This window comes from Plecotus auritus (assembly GCF_963455305.1).
Source record: "Plecotus auritus genome assembly, chromosome: 5".
Taxonomy (NCBI): Eukaryota; Metazoa; Chordata; class Mammalia; order Chiroptera; family Vespertilionidae; genus Plecotus; species Plecotus auritus.
In genome coordinates, this window is record NC_137776.1 from 50989744 (window position 1) to 51008587 (window position 18844).

Here is an 18844-nt window from a genome sequence, read left to right on the forward strand (position 1 = left end):
TGTAATACGTATATGTTATATTTTACGTATTATTAAAATATGTATTATATATATATATTATTTTTTTTTATGGCAGGCAGGGATAATGTATGGCTTGCCTGTGAAGAGGAATTTGTACAGCCTACACTTGCCTCTGGTTTCCAAGCATGGACCAGTAATATTAAAAACTTAGGAGGGTGGGCCCAACCTAATGTTGGCAAATTTTGAAATGTACCTGGTAAAATGAACACTACTAAATGGTACTATCTACCGGTATTATCATCCTAATGTCATAAAGCCGTGGTCGGCAAACTGCGGCTTGCAAGCCACATGCGGCTCTTTGGCCCCTTGAGTGTGACTCTTCCACAAAATACCACGGCCTGGGCGAATCTATTTTGAAGAAGTGGCGTTAGAAGAAGTTTAAGTTTAAAAAATTTGACTCTCAAAAAAAATTTCAATCGTTGTACTGTTGATATTTGGCTCTGTTGACTAATCAATTTGCCGACCACTGTCATAAAGGAAAGAATATTTTTATCTCACACCAAGAGGGATCTACAGTTAAAGGACTAACCTTCATATCAAGAATGTTGGCAGTATTCTACCAAGATATTCAAAAAAGGTTATATTTTTGAAAATCTAAATATAGAACATTTATAACCAATTTCCATTTTGTAATATACTGTTTTATTGTGTTCTGGATATAAGTATGCCATCTTGGGAGCTGAAATGCCAACATGTTCTAGGATATTGTTCTGTCCTTTCCTTTAAGTGTGATTGTATTTAGGTACACTGGCTATAATGGAGGCCACATGATATGCTTCAAGATATCTTGGACACACCTAAAAAGTCATGGAACAGTGGCTTCCATGCCTTCAGTTTCTCACCTGCTTCTTGACATCTGGGGGAAATTTCAGACCGCTTGTCTAGTTAGAGTAGGAAGAGTTTCAGAAGCACTCTCTCTCAGGCCTAGGACTTGGCTCAGGGCTCTGCTCAGGCAGCTCGAATTATCTAAGAATGCTGTGGACTGGGGAAGTTCACTGACACTCCCCAGAGTGCAGACCAGCTTTTAGGAACCACTGATTTGATCTCTGCAGAGATGAAAGGCTAATAAACTGCCCTAGAGATTGGAGCAGTGTTCCACTTACAATAGTCTTACCTGTTTGAGGCTTTGTGTTTCTATGGAAGTCTAATGATTAAGGAGGAAAAGGTACACTGTCTTGAAAGCAGGGAAATAGGCTTTGCCTGGGTCCTTAGAAATAGTTTCAGTAAGATGACAAAGAGAGCCTCAGGTAAACAGCAGAGTGCCTGGTCTGTAGGCCCATGTGACTGGCTGAGAAGTTTCCAGGCATGTTGGCCTCATCAGCTGAGGTATTTATGGAAATGCTGAATGGACGGCCTTTGAGTTATACATAAGTCTATCTATTTAATTTTAAGGCCTTAATTTTTGAGGTTTACTATGTGTCAACCTAGAAGATTTTGGAGCTAATATTAATACATTAGCTTAAATTTTAAAATTGATACTGTGAACAAAAAAGGAGGTTCTATGGGAAGTAACCTCACAGGGTGTTCTGATCATAAATTTTTAACTGGACAGGTCATGGTGGGTAATCACTTCCAGGCATGTAACTTTCTAGTAAAAGGTTTATCTTTGCCTTAAGCAAGCCCTGCCCGTTTTTTCTGTGCATCTAGGATAACACACCTTTGAAATAAACTGAAACCAGTCTCAAGAGAGTATGTAATCTTGTTAACTAGCCTGTAATCCAATCTCTGCTTCTCCAATCTCCAGGTAATCTTCCTTAAGTACCCTTCTTAATTTCAAATGCATAAAAGAAGCTACAAAATTGATTTTGTGGAGCATTTGTGATCTTGCTCCCCAGCATGTGTTGTCAGCTTGGCTCAAACTCATAAAATTCTCTACAGGTTTGGATATTTCTTACATTGACAATACATTATGAAAATTATACTTCGAATGATTACGAATACACATGAAAGGCAAACCAAGCTATCCTATTAAACTTGCTCTCTTTATACATTTTATTTAGGATGATATGTTATAAAAATGACATAACAATCTCAAGCATTTAAAATCTTCCTGATATGGAAATAAGGTATAGGATACAAAGATACGAGATTTTCTTAAATAGGAAAAAAATGTGCTCATGTAAAACTCTGAAATGTAATCCAAATGGGGTTGACTAATCTAAGCCACATTTTGTAATAAAACAGAACAGTGAGATCTCTAAAATTAAAGTCAATCACTAATAGTTTAAGTTAAAACTAATCAGTACAAAATCTGCTCAAGTGTTCTAATAGATTTGAAGTTTTAATTTCCAGGCTAATGAGGATTAGAAAGTGTGGCTTCTCTTCCAATTCAGAAAATTCCTGTACAGAGACAGTTATGTTTTAATTTGTGGACCATGACAGCAAATTGCCCATTTGGCTATCACTTAGCATAGTGCCTGGCACATAGTAGGAGCTTGATAAATATTTGTTAATGTTGAACAAGTTATGTAGACTCAATAGAAAATTACTTAATAGAAAATAAAATATTATACCTTGGAAAATGAGCTGACTTACTCAATAATACTTGCAGGCATGTTGCTGAGATGTTCAGTAATTTATAGAAGATAAAGATAGTCTTACAAATAATTCTTGACTTAATAATGAGTTAATAGACAACAAGGTTCTTTCTGAATAAAGATGAGGGTTTTATCTAAGTAGAAAAAGAGTCCACCAGTTAAGTAAGTAACCTAGAGGATATATAATCTATTTAAAATCAGCTTCTTTCTTGGTCTTATTAAATATACTGTGCTGTGGCATATGAACAATATGTGGTGTAGATTGATATGAAGAATGTCTAGAGTAGACACAGGTCCTCGCCTTCCCTTAGCAACTAGGCGCGCTGAAAGCAGCAGCTGAGGATAAGCTGTCCAAATGGAAAACTGCAAGGGAGAAGTTCGTTTACTCGATTGAATAGGGTTTTTTATATATATTTTATTGATATTTTACAGAGAGGAAGGGAGAGGGATAGAGAGCTAGAAACATCAATGAGAGAGAAACATTGATCAGCTGCCTCCTGCACACCTCCCACTGGGGATGTGCCCGCAACCAAGGTACATGCCCTTGACCGGAATCGAACCCAGGACCCTTCAGTCCGCAGGCCGACGCTCTATCCACTGAGCCAAACTGGTTTCGGCTGAATAGGTTTTTATAAGAATTTGGAAAGAGGCAATATTTGAGATTCAAAGAAATATATGTAGAATGGTAAATCTTAAATACTCCAACTTGGTTTGTGAAAAATTCTGTCTTCCAGCATGTGTACAGTATTGTGGAAAATTTCAGAATTAGTATTTGCTCCAGTCTTTGCTCTGTTAAAATCGATACGTGATCCTGGGCAAGTCATTTAACCTTTTGACCACCAATTTTCCCATATACCCACATTGAACTTTGTGTAGTTTCCCAAACTTGCAATTTTATTTTTATTGGTCAGATTAAGGGGGTGGAAAGGGGAGGAGAAAATGGCAAAACAAAACAAGGTAGACAAGACAAAGTACATTTCAGAATGCAGCTCAGTGGTTGCCTGGGGTTAGGGTTGGGGGCAGGGATTGATGGCAAAAAGGAAGTTTTGAGGGTGCTGAAAGTGTTTTAACACTTGATTGTAGCCAGATTATACATTTATCAAACTCAGTAAGCTGTGTTTAAAAGGGTAATTTTATTGTATCTAAATTATACCTCAATAAAGCTTTTAATAAATGGAAAATAATCCAATTCAACCATGGCTTTGTACATGTGAACTATTTTGTATTGTATTACAATCTTGTGTTCCTATTTTATTTATTTATTTATTTATTTATTTATTTATTTATTTATTTATTTATTTATTTATTTTGGTCTTTTCTACTAGATTGTGAACTCTTAGAAGATTGATCAAGTTATAGTTATTTTTTAAATCTTTATCATTAACCCATTCTCTGGCACATAGCTCCACACTAAAATGTTTAATGAGTAACTGCATAAACAAGTGAGTGAATAGATGAGTTAGGCTATATGATCTCTGAACTTGCTTCCTGTCTCTGTGATTCTAGGAGTCTAACCTTTATATGCTGGGCTATTCATTAATCAGCTTAAAAGAAAAATTTTAGTATGACCTTAGAAAAAAGTAGGAGTAAAATTAAATTCCAAAGCATTTTTCATGATGGAATAAAATTCAGTTATGAACCTCAATACAATCCTTTGATTTATTTCAGCAAATTCAGCTAATTTAGTGTGGTTAAAAATGTTCTGACTAATCAGATATTCTGTTCAGTATATTGGAACACCATCAAGAATTATAGAGGTGAAGGAATACTAATTTATGTATAACAGAATTGAGATTGTAACGTTTTGTCTACAACTTTAGGGCACAATATTTCAGGACTTATACTGTGTAATAAAATTTGCCTAAAACAGAATATTACATGCTTTTTAAATATGTTAAGGTGGAGTATATTTTCTCCAGTTCAACCCATCCCCACCACTTTTCTTAAAGTGTGACATTCAACCTCTGGGTCTTCCACCTCTGATCCAGCTTCCCAGCTGGTCAGGTGAAGAAACATACTATCTGCAATTTAGGAGAAAGGAAGAAGAAAGCCTCTGTATTTACCTAGAATTTAAACTGTGTTCTCCATTTCTGACTTACCAGTAACACAACCAATACTCGTCGAGTCTAATCTTTTAAGGAGGGAAAGCAACCACAATACCTTCAGAGGCCAGTTAGAGCTCTTATCCTTCGGCAGATTTCCCTGGCTGCAGGCACCTACCGTGTTTCCCTGAAAATAAGACATCCTCCGTAAAAATAAGACCTACTTACAAGTTTCCTTCTGAGTGAAATATAAGGCATCCCCTGAAAATAAGGCCCCCAGGCTCTGTCTCAGAATGAAAATTAATTTACCATAAACTGGTCGCTAGGGCCGCCCCGACTGGCATCTAGCAACCAGTGATGTTACGCGGAGTCCTGACGTTACTGCTATGTGGAGGCAGAGCGGAGGTCAGAGTGAGCGGTGAACGCGGGGCGGGAGAGAGGAGGAGACTTTCGCAGATGCGTGTAGAAGAACAGGAGGATTAGAGCAGACGGGAGGCGGCGAAGGTGGTGAGTACTGGTCTGTCTCTGGTGACACTACCTGATGCTCACGGCCGCCTTCATGATGACTGAAGGTTCTCAGTCAGTGGCAGACCCTGCTCCAGCCCAGATCCAGGCCCCAGCAAGCCCAGTGACAGTCCCCAGGCAGGCCCCAGGGGGTAAATGTCTGATAAAGGGGTAGGGGGGATGTCTGATGAAGGTGTTCAATGGCACAGGGGTAGGGGGAGGGGGATCACTTAAAATGACACAGGAGGATCAGAGGGGGCAATCAAAATGACACAGGAGGATCAGAGGGGACAATCAAAATGACACAGGAGGATCAAAAGGGGTTACTAAAATGGTAATCCCCCCTCTGATTCTCCTGTGCCATTTTGATTCCCCCCTCTGATCCCCCCTGTGTCATTTTGAGTGATCCCCCTCCCCCCACCTTGATACCCCAATTCCTTTTTTTTTTACCCCTAAAATTGAGTGCAAAAAGAAAAAGCTACTCCGTGGAGTACAAGAAAGGAATCGTGGAAGACTCTTGGGGCCAAAATCTTACTGCTTTCTGCAAAGAGAAAATGTTGAGTATCCGATTGGTCCGAAAATGGCGAGCAGAGTATGGTAACCTCATTGAACAAGTGGACAAGGGAAATGCTAAAAAGCACAAGTGTGGATCAGGTCGGCAACCATTATTTTCCGAGCTGGAAGACCTGATCTGTGAATGGGTTGTTGACAGGAGAGCAAAGGCTTTGGTTGTGAATAGGGCTCAGATTCAAGAATTTGCCCTTGCAATGGCACCACAGTTTGACATAGCCCCCGAAGACTTCAAAGCATCACGACACTGGCTGGATAATTTCCTTCAGCGAAGTGAACTGTCTTTAAGAAGATCTACAACATTGTTTAGGTTGGAAGATACTCAAGTTATTAAGCACACACTTGCATTCAAGTCCTTTATGGATGATGCTGACTTCTCTAAATACAATCTTTCCAACATGATTGCTATGGATGAAACTGCAGTGTTTATGGGCCAATCATCTCAAACAATAATTGAACAGCGGGGTGCCTCCTTAGCTTACATTCCCTCCACCGCTTACGAAAGTGCACGTGTTTCCTGTATTTTGGCAATTCGTCTGGATGGCACTAAAATCCCACCTGTAATCATTTCTAAGGGCAAGAAGGAAAAGATTGAACGTGTTTGGGGCGTTTTATTCTTGAAACTGAAAAAGCCTGGGCCACACAAGCAGTTATAAGGAAGTGGGTCGATTTAATGCTGCCGCTTGTTATGCGAGGGAGCCAAAGAGGTCTGCTAGTCTGGGATGCAGCCAGCACTCACCGCGCTAAAGACGTGAAGACATTTCTTCACGAAAGAAAAATAGATCAGATAATGATTCCCGCAGGAATGACGGCCTATCTCCAGACTCTTGATATTGCAATAAACAAGCCATTCAAAGACAATTTGCGCATGGAAATTAATGACTACATTGAAAATAGAATGGAGAGAAATCAGCGTGGAAACTTTGTGAAACCTAAACTGCAAGAATTTGTGACTTGGGTGAAGAATTCATGGGGGAAAATCACTGACAGTTGCATTGCAAATGCACTGCGAGCAGGCTACCTTGACAAGAAGTACTCATTTAAAGACAGTGCTATTGCTAAACATGAGAGATTTGGTCCACTGATTCTGAAAGAAATGGAGTCACAAGAAATTCACCAGGAAATTCAGGAATTGGATTGTTATGATGATGTTCCAGAAGATGATGACATGATTGTCATTGAATAAATGAGTAAATTCTTGATACTGTAGGATTCACAGTTTGTCTGGTTTGTGTTGACAACTACCGTACTACCGTACCGTATACAGGTCATAAATTTCCTTTATTTTCATTTAACAATAAATGTGTACCGTATTCTTCTTCATGGAAAAATAAGACATCCCCTGAAAATAAGACCTAGCGTGTCTTTGGGGACAAAAATTAATATAAGACACTGTCTTATTTTTGGGGAAACACGGTACATCACTTAGTTTCCCTTAGCTGAGCTCCCACCTGCATAAGCGTGACCTGGATTCTCTAGCTCCCTGATTTCTCACTCCTGTTCATGGTTGCTGCTCACCCAGACCTCGTCTCCCCAACCCAGCCGTGGGCAAACTACGGCCCGCGGGCCGGATCCAGCCCGTTAGCCAAAAGAGCGGAGGGTTCTCTTGCTCTCCCCTCCGCTCCTTCACCAGCAGCAGTGTTAACATGGCAACGTCGGGAAACACGGCCGCAGCTCCTTCTTCTGAGTGGGCGGATTTATATCCGCCCATTCAGTAGAAGGAACAACCTCTCAATCTTCCAGAGGCTCCTTGTAATGCCCGCGGACGCGTCCCCCGACATCACCCTGGGAATGTGTAGACACGTTATCTTGGTGATGTAGGGAGACACGCCCCTGGAGAGCACAGTATCAGAGCATTAGCTAAAAAGGAGACCAACAACACTGTTCCCACTGAAGTTGATGTTTTAAAGACCAAAAACCTTTCAACCCAGTCTACATTGCCATCTACATCTACGTCCCGGGCATAATTTGGAAGTTGCACTAAAGAAAATGTTTAATTTACTGTTTACACATTTTGTTCTTTTCTATTTGTTTTAGTTTTAAATTATTTTATTATATTTAAGTTTAATTTGAAAGGCTTTTGTACCTTTCCTTTGTTAGGCAATTTTATTTTGCCTTTGCCATCTTCAATATAAGGTATGTTATTGTGCTATGATTCCTCCATTTTTTGAAGTTTCAAATTATAATAATTAGTGTTTACATTCTTCTTGTTAAAATGTTTGAAATGAATAAAACTATTGAAATAATAAAAAAAAAGACTGTACCCTTTTATGTAATGATGTTTACTTTGAATTTATATTAGTTCACACAAACACTCCATCCATGCTTTTGTTCCAGTTTAAGAACCTATTGTGGCCCTCGAGTCAAAAAGTTTGCCCACCCCTGCCCCAACCCCTTACAGGATCACAACAAACAGGAAACTCTGACACTCCATCCAAGTAGTTCTACCCTGTAGCTGCATTCTCTGCAAAAGATTCCTGCTCTTCTCTGCTTGACCTCACACCTTGGTTCAACCTCATGCCCTACACCCCCAGGTCACAGATTATACATTCTGTTCTTCCTATGTAACATAGCAAATGACAATAGAGCATATTATTTTGATTCTAATGTGCTTCTCTTGCTCCAAATCAGGCTGATTACCCCACAAAGCCATTTTGGGAAAAGCGGACTTTTCTCTTGGAGGGGGGAAGAAAGCTAGACTATGCTCAAATAATTATCAGTTAAAGCCTTATAATACAATAAAATTTACTTTATTCCAAATTGCATACTGTATTACTTTCTGATGAATTAGAATGGATCATAATATTCATTATAAGTATTAGTATGGGTAATTGAAAATGAAAAAAGTGAAATTAATAATCTTCTGTTTGATAGTGTGATGGATATATTAGCCTTTACTGGGAAGGAGATAAATTAGAATAATGCTTTCAGTGAAAATCTGGCTCAGACCTCTCTACTCCCTATATTTCTGGTTGTCAATGTCACTAAAAACTTCCTGACACATGAAACTGCTTAGTGGATTATAATTATGAAAGCCTAATTAAGAGTTTAAAAATATTAAAATTCTCTTATTCTATATAGAAACCTTGGACACATAATTAATCTTCACAATATATACTTAATTTTTACCAAAATCTTAGGGTACCATCCCCATCTGTGCAATCAGAAAATTCTTGCCTTACTAAAAAGATCTTAAAGATAAAAATTGTTATGCCCAACTATATTTGTATTTCATCTAGTTTAAGACTATAGCATTTCTTTTAAGTTTGATAATTACATATCACAGCTGCAAAAAGAATATGTAGTAACATTTCAAAATAGGAAAACCATTTATGTTTTTATAAAGTAAAACTGATTTATGAAGAGGAATCTTCTTTCTTTGAAAAGTACTTTCAAAGAGTTTCAGGGTCCAACCACCATTATCATCACTTTCTCTATACAAACGATTCAGTGTAGGCTGCAGTGAATTGCTACATAATTTTTTATCCATCAAGGCTAATGGAAAGAAGTAAGATGGAAAGGAAATATAAGTTAAAAATCTCTGTTCATGGTCTAATGGCCTATTCTTCAGCCCACTTTCTACATGCAGAAAGCTATCATTAATACACCATTAAGGATGACATTAAAACTTCTGATCTGTTCTTCTAGGCTTTAAGTTATGCCTCACATAACAAATTTTACTTGAGCTCCTTCAGGTCTGATATCTGTATCTATAAATATCTCTATGTATTAGTTATATCCTATAGGAGTATAATATGCACAGTATAAAAATACATGTACCTTGCTTTGAAAAATTCCTTCTTGAAAGTATAAAGTCTGATGAATTAAAAAAAGAAAGAAAAAATACGGGGCAGGAGAGAAATGGAATGGATTTTACTTACTCCTTCAACACAAATCTGTGTTTTCCGATGGTCTTAGGCGACCCTGCTAGTGGTTCTCAACCTGTGGGTCGCGACCCACAGGTTGAGAACCGCTGCTGTAGAGCCTAAGACCATCGAAAAACACAGATATTTACATTACGATTCATAACAGTAGCAAAATTAGTTATGAAGTAGCAATGAAAATAATTTTATGGTTGGGGGTCACCGCAACATGAGGAACTGTATTAAAGGGTCGTGGCATTAGGAAGGTTGAGAACCACTGCTCTAAGAGCAGTTCTGGTTGTGGGAAGAAAGTATATAAGAAGCTACTACCTCAGAACGTCATTGGCTCAGGATGGAACTCCACCTAGTATGAAGACCTCTTGTCTACCACCCTCACTTGTGATCACTCAGACTCTTGACCTCAGTTTCTGACCCTTTATTTTACAGTCTCCTAACTTGGGTCTATTTCTCTTGTGTCTTATCTGCCCATCTTTTGCTGAGCTTTCTTCTTGAACTTATTCTGTGTTTTTCTTCATTTCCTAGGCCGTTTGACCCCTTGTAGGCCTACTGTGGATGTCCGGAGGAAACGGACATCTGAGTCCTAGAATCTGTTGTGCTCCCAGAAAACGAAGTGACTTCATGCAAGCGGCTAAACCCACCTTGGAGTTTATCTCTCTGTGACACCAGGGATTGCACTGGGTCATCTCCAGGGTCTCCTAAGAATTCAAAAAATCTAGGAGCCATGGGCCTCTTCCCTGCCTCCCTTCATCCACCCACTTTTTGACTTTGTTTCAAAAAATAACCAAGAGTACAAAGCACTGTGACCTGCAGGTAGGACTCCATCACTCATTTAGAATGATAAACTTGGGAAGATCACAGCATTTCTCTTTATTTGCATTACATTGTATAGTTTACAGTGTGTGTAAGGCAGTGTGCTGAGAATCTTCTTTCATGCCTGTGTACCCAGCATCTGAAGGGAGCTCCTGCACATAAGCAGAGGGAAAGTGGCCTTTTTTTCCATTTAAAGATCCAAACCACCATCCTTCTTCTTGTTTGCTGTGAATAGTCACAATGTCACCTGTGAAAATGCACATTTAGTTAGACAAATGGGTCTTTGCAATTTGAGCACATACCTGAGCCCGATAGGTGAGACAGTTTTTGGGAGAGTCTGCTTTCAAGGAGATACCTGATAGCATTGTTTTCTGCAGGTAATTCAGATGAAGCAAACTTTATTGACCACCTCTCTATGAAGCAGTCATAATGCAGAGCATATTAAAAAGAGTAAGACAATGGACAGCTAAATTATGGCATAATATATTTTGATTAAAAACAGAATCACGCCCTAGCCAGTTTGGATCAGTGGATAGAGCATTGGCCTGCGGACTGAGGGGTCCCAGGTTCGATTCCGGTCAAGGACACATGCCTGAGTTGTGGGCTTGATCCCCAGTAGGGGGCATGCAGAAGGCAACCGATCAATGATTCTCTCTCATCATTGATGTTTCTATCTATCTGTACCTCTCCCTTCCTCTCTGAAATATATATATATATATATATATATATATATATATATATATATATATATTTTTTTTTTTTTTTTTTTCAAAAAAGCAGAATCACATTGGAACATTCATCTTCATGTTGGCTGGCTCACTTTGAATATAGCTGATGGGTGGTCACCAAACCCTTTCTTGAGGTCTGTGCTTTAAGGGTTTCTCATTGGTGTCTGCAATAGTTTGGTATGTTGACTACTATGTCTTTGCTACCAGACTTTCCTTTAGATCAGTGATTCTCAACCTTTCTAATGCCTTGACCCTTTAATACAGTTCCTCATGTTGTGGTGACCCCAACCATAAAATTATTTTCGTTGCTACTTCATAACTGTAATTTTGCTACTGTTAATGAATCGTAATGTAAATATCTGTTTTCCGATGGTCTTAGGCGACCCTGCTAGCGGTTCTCAACCTGTGGGTCACGACCCACAGGTTGAGAACCGCTGCTGTAGAGCCTAAGACCATCAGAAAACACATATTTACATTACGATTCATAACAGTAGCAAAATTACAGTTATGAAGTAGCAACGAAAATAATTTTATGGTTGGGGGTCACCACAACATGAGGAACTGTATTAAAGGGTTGTGTCATTAGAAAGGTTGAGAACCACTGCTTTAGATTAAGGCAGCCTCTCTCCATTATATGTGACAGCTTCACAGTCCAAAGGTTCACTTAATAGCTGTGCACAGAAATATAACTCCTCATTCCAAATTTAGATAGCTTTAATAAAATATCAATTTGAAGACAATACTTTTTTAACGCTATATTCAAGTAAATAGAACTCCTAAGAAACACATGGTTCTTCTCGAATTCTCTGTTTTAAAAAATGCTATTCTGATATTAATAATCCTAAAGTTTAACCTGAGGCCCAAATCCCCTGGCTATCCTTGCCTTTTGAGAGAATCCCTTCTCTACGGCTGCCTCCTGCACAGCGAAGTGGAAACACCCACTTCCTTCAGGATCCCAACGCTACTTTAGCATGAGCATCATTCTAAGGTAATATGTTTAGTCTTTCATTCTGTTCCCCAGTCATTTTCTTCTTAAAACAAAGGAGACTGGTTACCCCTCTTCTGTCTCTCCTCACTCATAAATCACTATTCATTCTTATAGAAAATCATTTTCAGCTTACGTTCTCAGGTCAGCAGATTGAAAAAAAATCTATTAACAGAAATTTAAAGGGATAACTTAAAATCTTATTGCCACTTTCCCTGAGCCCCTCATTCCATTTATAGATCCCACTTAGGATATGACATGTAAGTAGGCTTTGCAACTAAGGAAGAACTAAAGACAAACAAGATGATCCATTTATTGTGTAACTATGTAACTCAAACTCAGTACCCTGGGTTCTAGACGGCATCTGGAAATTTTTTTTTTTAATGTATATGGAAAGTGGGAATAGAGCATTTTATTTACATACTTACTGCCATAGGACCCACGGTGAATAATAAAGTAACTTCTATAACACTAAAACTTCTAAACAAAGGCAACATTGACTTAAGAAGAATGGAAGAGAAGGTCTACTTTCTATATCCTTTTTTGTTTTGTTTTGTTTTGTTTCTTTACTTATTTCTATGGTAGAAGGAAGAGGAACTGCCTGGAAAAATCTGATTGGCAAAATGAAAAGGAAGCTCCCACTAATGAATAGCACATATGCAGTGTCCTTGTTGTTTGGCTACAACAATCCATCTTGATTTCCCTTGGCCCTGGGTGCCACGTCCTGCTCCTGGATAAAAGCTTTTTCCTACAACACACTAACCTTTTCCTCACCAACCGTTTCTTTTCCAGCCCCTGCTTTCGCTTTCACATCCAAATGTGGCTGCTAACTGGACACGCCAAGAAAGCTGAGGCTGGCGACGTTGTCTTCTTTAATAATGTTGAGGTCGATATAAGCCATTATGTAATACCTTTCCATGTGAAACAAAAATCTGTGACACAAAGAAGAGGCTCTGCTTCCTGAGATTGGTCATAAAACACTTTCCTGAGAGATAAGTGGGAGAAATATGAAGCTGGGAGTCCTTTGCCCTGGGTTCTAGAACTTGCTCTGACACTACGCCAAAGAGGAAGTCACTTCACATTCCTTCATGGTTAGTTTTTTGAAAAGGTGGGACCACCTCTCTAATGACTTTTCATTACTGTCATTCTACCCCCATGTGGCACTGAGAGTAAGCATGACTGAATCTCTACATTCAAATCCTGCACCACCACTGCTGTGACCTTAGCCAAGTACTTACCCTTTCTATGTCTCCATCTCTTCAGCAATAAAATGGGAATAAATAACAATACCCACTTCAAAGGATTTTATGAATATTAAATTGGATAGTGTGCTTGCAATAATATCTGGCACACAGTAAATACTGAACAGATGTTAGCTATATCTTTTATGTGTTTTATCTCTATCTTCTAAGAAAGGTGATTGTAAACCTGAACTGAGTTGACATGGTGGTAACCTTTATGACTAATGGACTAAGACAGAAGTTTTATTCAAATTAAGGATGTCAGCAGGGGAAGGCAATTAAACATTTGAGAATGATTCTTACCTACTTCCAAATTCAATTCATCATCTTGCCTGGCTTGAAAAGAATATAAGGCTTTGCAAAGAATGTTGCCATGCTGGGCCACACCGGAGGCTGAAAGTTGGATCAAGTTATAATTACCAATGCTGTGTCAGTAAGCAAGAGGAAGAGGATAGGGAGCTCTGGTTCTTTAGCAGTGTGGTGCAGAGCTTAAATAGATCGAAGTCTTCTCAAAAGAAACATTTATAATTTTACAAACTATTTATTCCTTGATTCAGTAACCATTTATTATATACCTACTATGTACATCAAGCATGTCAAACTCGCGGGCTGTGGGCCACATGAGGCCCACAATGAATATTTTTGCGTCCCAGCCAATATAACGGTATGTAAGAAAGGTTTTAATAAAAGTTTTGTAACTTAATTTTTACAACATCCTGTTATACATAATTATTAATAACAAACTACAACGTTCGCTTGTGACTGATTACTATAATCGTGTTGCATTCATTTCCCTTATGCGCCTTATGCGCAGGCGCACCATTTCTCTCCACTAATACTGGCAGTGAATATTTTATTTTATTTTATTTTTAATTTCTTTATTGATTAAGGTATTACATATGTGTCCTTATTACCCCATTACCCCCCACCTCCCATTCATGCCCCCACCCCCCGTTGTCTGTGTCCATTGATTAGGCTTATATGCATGCATATAAGTCCTTTGGTTGATCTCTCCCCCTTACCCCCACTGTCCCCTACGTTCCCTGAGGTTTGACGTTCTGATTGATGTTTCTCTGTCTCTGGATCTATTTTTGTTCATCAGTTTATGTTGTTCATTATATTCCACAAATGAGTGAGATCATGTGATATTTATCTTTCTCTGCCTGGCTTATTTCACTTAGCATAATGCTGTCCAGCTCCATCCATGTTGTTGCAAATGGTAAGAACCCCTTCTTTTTTACCGCAGCATAGTATTCCACTGTGTAGATGTACCACAGATTTTTAATCCACTCATCTGCTGATGGGCACTTAGGCTGTTTCCAAATCTTAGCTCTGGTGATTTGTGCTGCTATGAACATAGGGGTGCATATATCCTTTCTGATTGTTGTTTCTAGTTTCTTGGTATATATTCCTAGAAGTGGGATCACTGGGTCAAATGGGAGTTCCATTTTTAGTTTTTTGAAGAAACTCCTTACTGTTCTCCACAGTGGCTGCACCAGTCTGCATTCCCACCAGCAGTGCACGAGGGTTCCTTTTTCTCCACATCCTGGCCAGCACTTGTCATTTGTTGACTTGTTGATAATAGCCATTCTGACAGGTGTGGGATGGTATCACATTGTCGTTTTGATTTGCATCTCTCTGATGATTAGTGACTTTGAGCATGTTTTCATATGTCTCCTGGCCTTCCTTCAGTCTTCTTTCAAAAAGTGTCTATTTAGATCAGTTGCCCATTTTTTGATTGGGTTGTTTATCTTCTTTTTGTTAAGGTGCATGAGTTCCCTGTAAATGTTGGAGATTAAACCCTTATTATTGTTATCATTGGCAAATATGTTCTCCCATGCAGTGGGCTTTCTTGTTGTTTTATTGATTGTTTCCTTTTATTTTGATGTAGTCCCATTTGTTTATTTTCTTTTTAGTTTCCATTGCCCTAGGAGCAGTATCAGTGAAGAAATTGCTTTGGCATATGTCAGAGATTTTTCTGCCTGTGGATTCCTCTAGTATTTTTATGGTTTCCCGTTCTATGTTTAAGTCCAGTTTCATTTTTTTGCATGTATCTGTCCAATTTTCCCAACACCATTTATTGAAGAAACTGTCTTGACTCCATTGTATGTTCATTCCTCCTTTGTCAAATATTAATTGAGCATAATGATTTGGGTCCATTTCTGGGTTCTCTATTCTATTCCATTGATCTATATGTCTGTTGTTGTGCCGGTACCAAGCTGTTTTAAGAACAGTGGCTTTGTAATACAGCTTGAAATCTGGTATTGAGATCCCACCTACTTTGTTTGTCTTTCTCAGGATTGCTGTAGCTATTTGGGCTCTTTTTGTTATTCCAGATGAATTTTTGGAAAGTTCGTTCAAGGTCTGTGAAACATGCCATTAGTATTTTAATGGGGATTGCATTGAATTTATAGATTGCTTTGGGTAGTATGGACATTTTGATGATGTTGATTCTACCAATCCATGAACATGGTATGTTCTTCCATTTGTTTATGTCTTCCTCTATCTCTTTTTTCAGTGTCCGGTAGTTTTCTGCATATAGGTCTTTTACCTCCTTAGTTAAGTTTATTCCTAGGTATCTTAATTTTTTTGGTGCAATGGTAAATGGGATTGCTTTTTTAGTTTCTCTTTCTGTAAGTTCATTATTGGTGTATAGAAATGCCATAGATTTCTTGGCGTTAATTTTGTATCCTGCTACATTGCCGAATTCATTTATTAAGTCTAATAATTTTTTGATGGAGTCTTTAGGGTTTTCTATGTACAGTATCATGTCATCTGCAAATAAGGACAGTTTTACTTCTTCTTTTCCAATTTGGATGCCTTTTATTTCTTCTTCTTGTCTGATCGCAATGGCTAGTACTTCCAGCACTATGTTGAACAGGAGTGGTGAGAGTGGGCATCCCTGTCTTGTTCCTGTTCTTAGGGGAAATGGTTTTAGTTTTTGCACATTGAGTATGATGTTGGCTGTGGGTTTGTCATATATGGCTTTTATTATGTTGAGGTATGATCCTTCTATTCCCACTTTGTTGAGTTTTTATCAATAAAGGGTGTTGGATTTTGTCAAATGCTTTTTCTGCATCAATTGATATGACTATGTGATTTTTATCTCTCAATTTATTTATGTGATGTATCACGTTTATTGATTTGCGGATATTGTACCATCCTTGCATTCCTGGGATAAATCCTACTTGGTCATGGTGTATGATCTTTCTGATGTACTGCTGGATCCGATTTGCTAGAATTTTGTTGAGGATTTTGGCATCTATGTTCATGAGGGATATTGGCCTGTAATTCTCTTTCATTGTGTTATCTTTATCTGGTTTTGGTATTAGGGTGATGCTGGCTTCATAGAAGGAGCTTGGAAGTGTTCCTTCCTCTTAAATTTTCTGGAATAGTCTGAAGAGAATAGGTTTTAGTTCTTCCTTGAATGTTTGGTAAAACTCCCCTATGAAGCCATCTGGCCCCTGGCTTTTGTTTGCTGGAAGCTTTTTGATGACTGCTTCAATTTCTTCCATAGTTATCAGCCTATTGAGATTTTCAGTATCTTCCTGAGTAAGTTTTGGAAGGTTGTATTTTTCTAGGAATGTGTCCATTTCCTCCAGGTTGTCTTTTTTGTTAGAATAGAGTTGTTCATGATATTTTATAATAATCCTTTGTATTTCTGTGGGGTCTGTTGTTATTTCTCCTCTTTCATTTCTGATTTTGTTTATTTGGGTTCTCTCTCTTTGCTTCTTGGTGAGCCTGGCTAGAGGTTCATCAATCTTGTTTATCCTTTCAAAAAACCAGCTCTTGGTTTTGTTGATCTTTTGTATTTTTTTTTTGGTCTCTATGTCATTCATTTCTGCTCTGATCTTTAATATTTCCTTCCTTCTGCTCACTGTGGGCTTTTCTTGTTGCTCTCTTTCTAATTCTTTGAGTTGTTGAGTTAGATGATTTATTACCATTTTTTCTTGTTTTTTGAGGTAGGCCTGTAGAGCTATAAACTTCCCTCTCAGGACTGCTTTCATTGTGTCCCATAGTATTTGCATTGTTGTGTTTTTATTGCCATTAGTCTCCTGGATGTTTTTAATTTCTTCTTTGATCTCATTGATAACCCAATCATTGTTTAATAGCATGCTATTCAGCTTCCAGGTGTTTGAATTTTTTGGAATGTTTTTATTGTAGTTTATTTCTAATATTATGCCATTGTGGTCTGAGAAAATGCTTGATATGATTTCAATCTTTTTGAATTAGGGGAGACTTTGTTTGTGATCCAATATGTGGTCTATTTTTGAAAATGTCCCATGGGCACTTGAGAAGAACATATATTTTGTGGCTTTGGGGTGAAATGCTCTGAAGATGTCAATTACGTCCATCTGATCTAGTGAGTCATTTAGGATTGCTATTTCTTTGCTGATTTTTTGTCTAGAGGATTTATCCAGTGATGTCAGTGGTGTTTTAAAGTCCCCTATACTATGATTGTATTGTTGTCGATCTCTCCCTTGATATCTTCCAGGAGTTTTTTTATGTATTTGGGTGCTCCTGCATTGGGTGCATATATGTTTATCAGGGTTATATCCTCTTGTTGTATCGATCCCTTTATTATTATGAAGTGGCCTTCCTTATCTCTTGTTATGACCTTTACTTTGAGGTCTATTTTGTCAGAAATAAGTACTGCTACCCCAGCTTTTTTTTTTTTTCATTTCTATTTGCCTGAAAGATGTTTTTCCATCTCTTCACTTTCAATCTGTATGAGTCCCTTTTTCTGAGGTGGGTCTCTTGTAGACAGCATATATATGGGTCGTGTTTTTTTATCCATTCAGCCACTCGATGTCTTTTGATTGGAGCATTTAGTCCGTTTACGTTTAAAGTTATTATTGAAAGGAACTTATTTGTAGCCATTTTTATTTTTTGTGTCTGTGTTCCTTCTTACCTTTTTATTTCTTCTTTTTACACCAGTCCCTTTAGCATTTCTTGCATTGCTGGCTTGGTAGTGATAAACTCCCTTAGCATTTTTTTTGTCTGTGAAACTCCTTATTTCCCCTTCAATTTTGAATGATAACCTTGCTGGATAGAGTATTCTTGGATTCAGTCTCTTGGTTTGCATCACTTTGTAAATTTCCTTCCATTCTTTTCTGGCCTGATGTGTTTCTGTTGAGCTATCATTTGATAATCTAATGGGAGTTCCCTTGTATGTAACTTTCTGTCTCTCTCTTGCAGCTTTTAAGATTCTCTCTTTGTCCTGAATATTTGCCATCTTAATTATGATGTGTCTTGGTGTGGGTCTTTTCAGGTTCATCCTGTTTGGGACTCTCTGTGCTTGTGTGACTTTTTTATTTGCCACATCAGGGAAGTTTTCTGACATTATTTCTTCAAATAGTTCTTCTAACCCTTGTTCCTCTTCCTGTTGTTCTGGCACCCCTATTATTCGTATGTTGCTTCGTTTTATGTTGTCCCATAGCTCCCTTATGCTCTCCTCCTGTCTTTTAATTTTTTTCTCCAGTTGCAATTCAGTTTGGCTGTGTTTTGCTTCCCTGTCTTCT

At 38.2% G+C, this 18844-nt stretch overlaps 1 protein-coding gene across 3 annotated transcripts in view; it reads right to left on the bottom strand.

Moving 5' to 3' along the window:
- Positions 1–10390: 10390 nt before the first annotated feature.
- NOSTRIN (nitric oxide synthase trafficking) overlaps positions 10391–18844 on the bottom strand; it is a 61350-nt gene continuing 52896 nt past the window's right edge. Inside the window, exons 14-15 of one of the 3 annotated variants that reach the window (XM_080667979.1) lie at positions 13626–13715; positions 10391–10615 (exon numbers count right to left, since the gene is read on the bottom strand). In XM_080667979.1, coding sequence (XP_080524105.1) covers positions 10449–10615; positions 13626–13715 — 257 coding nt within the window. In that variant the 3' untranslated portion in view covers positions 10391–10448. The remainder of the gene's footprint in view (positions 10616–13625; positions 13716–18844) is intronic. The other 2 variants (XM_080667978.1, XM_080667977.1) reach the window with 2 other exon arrangements.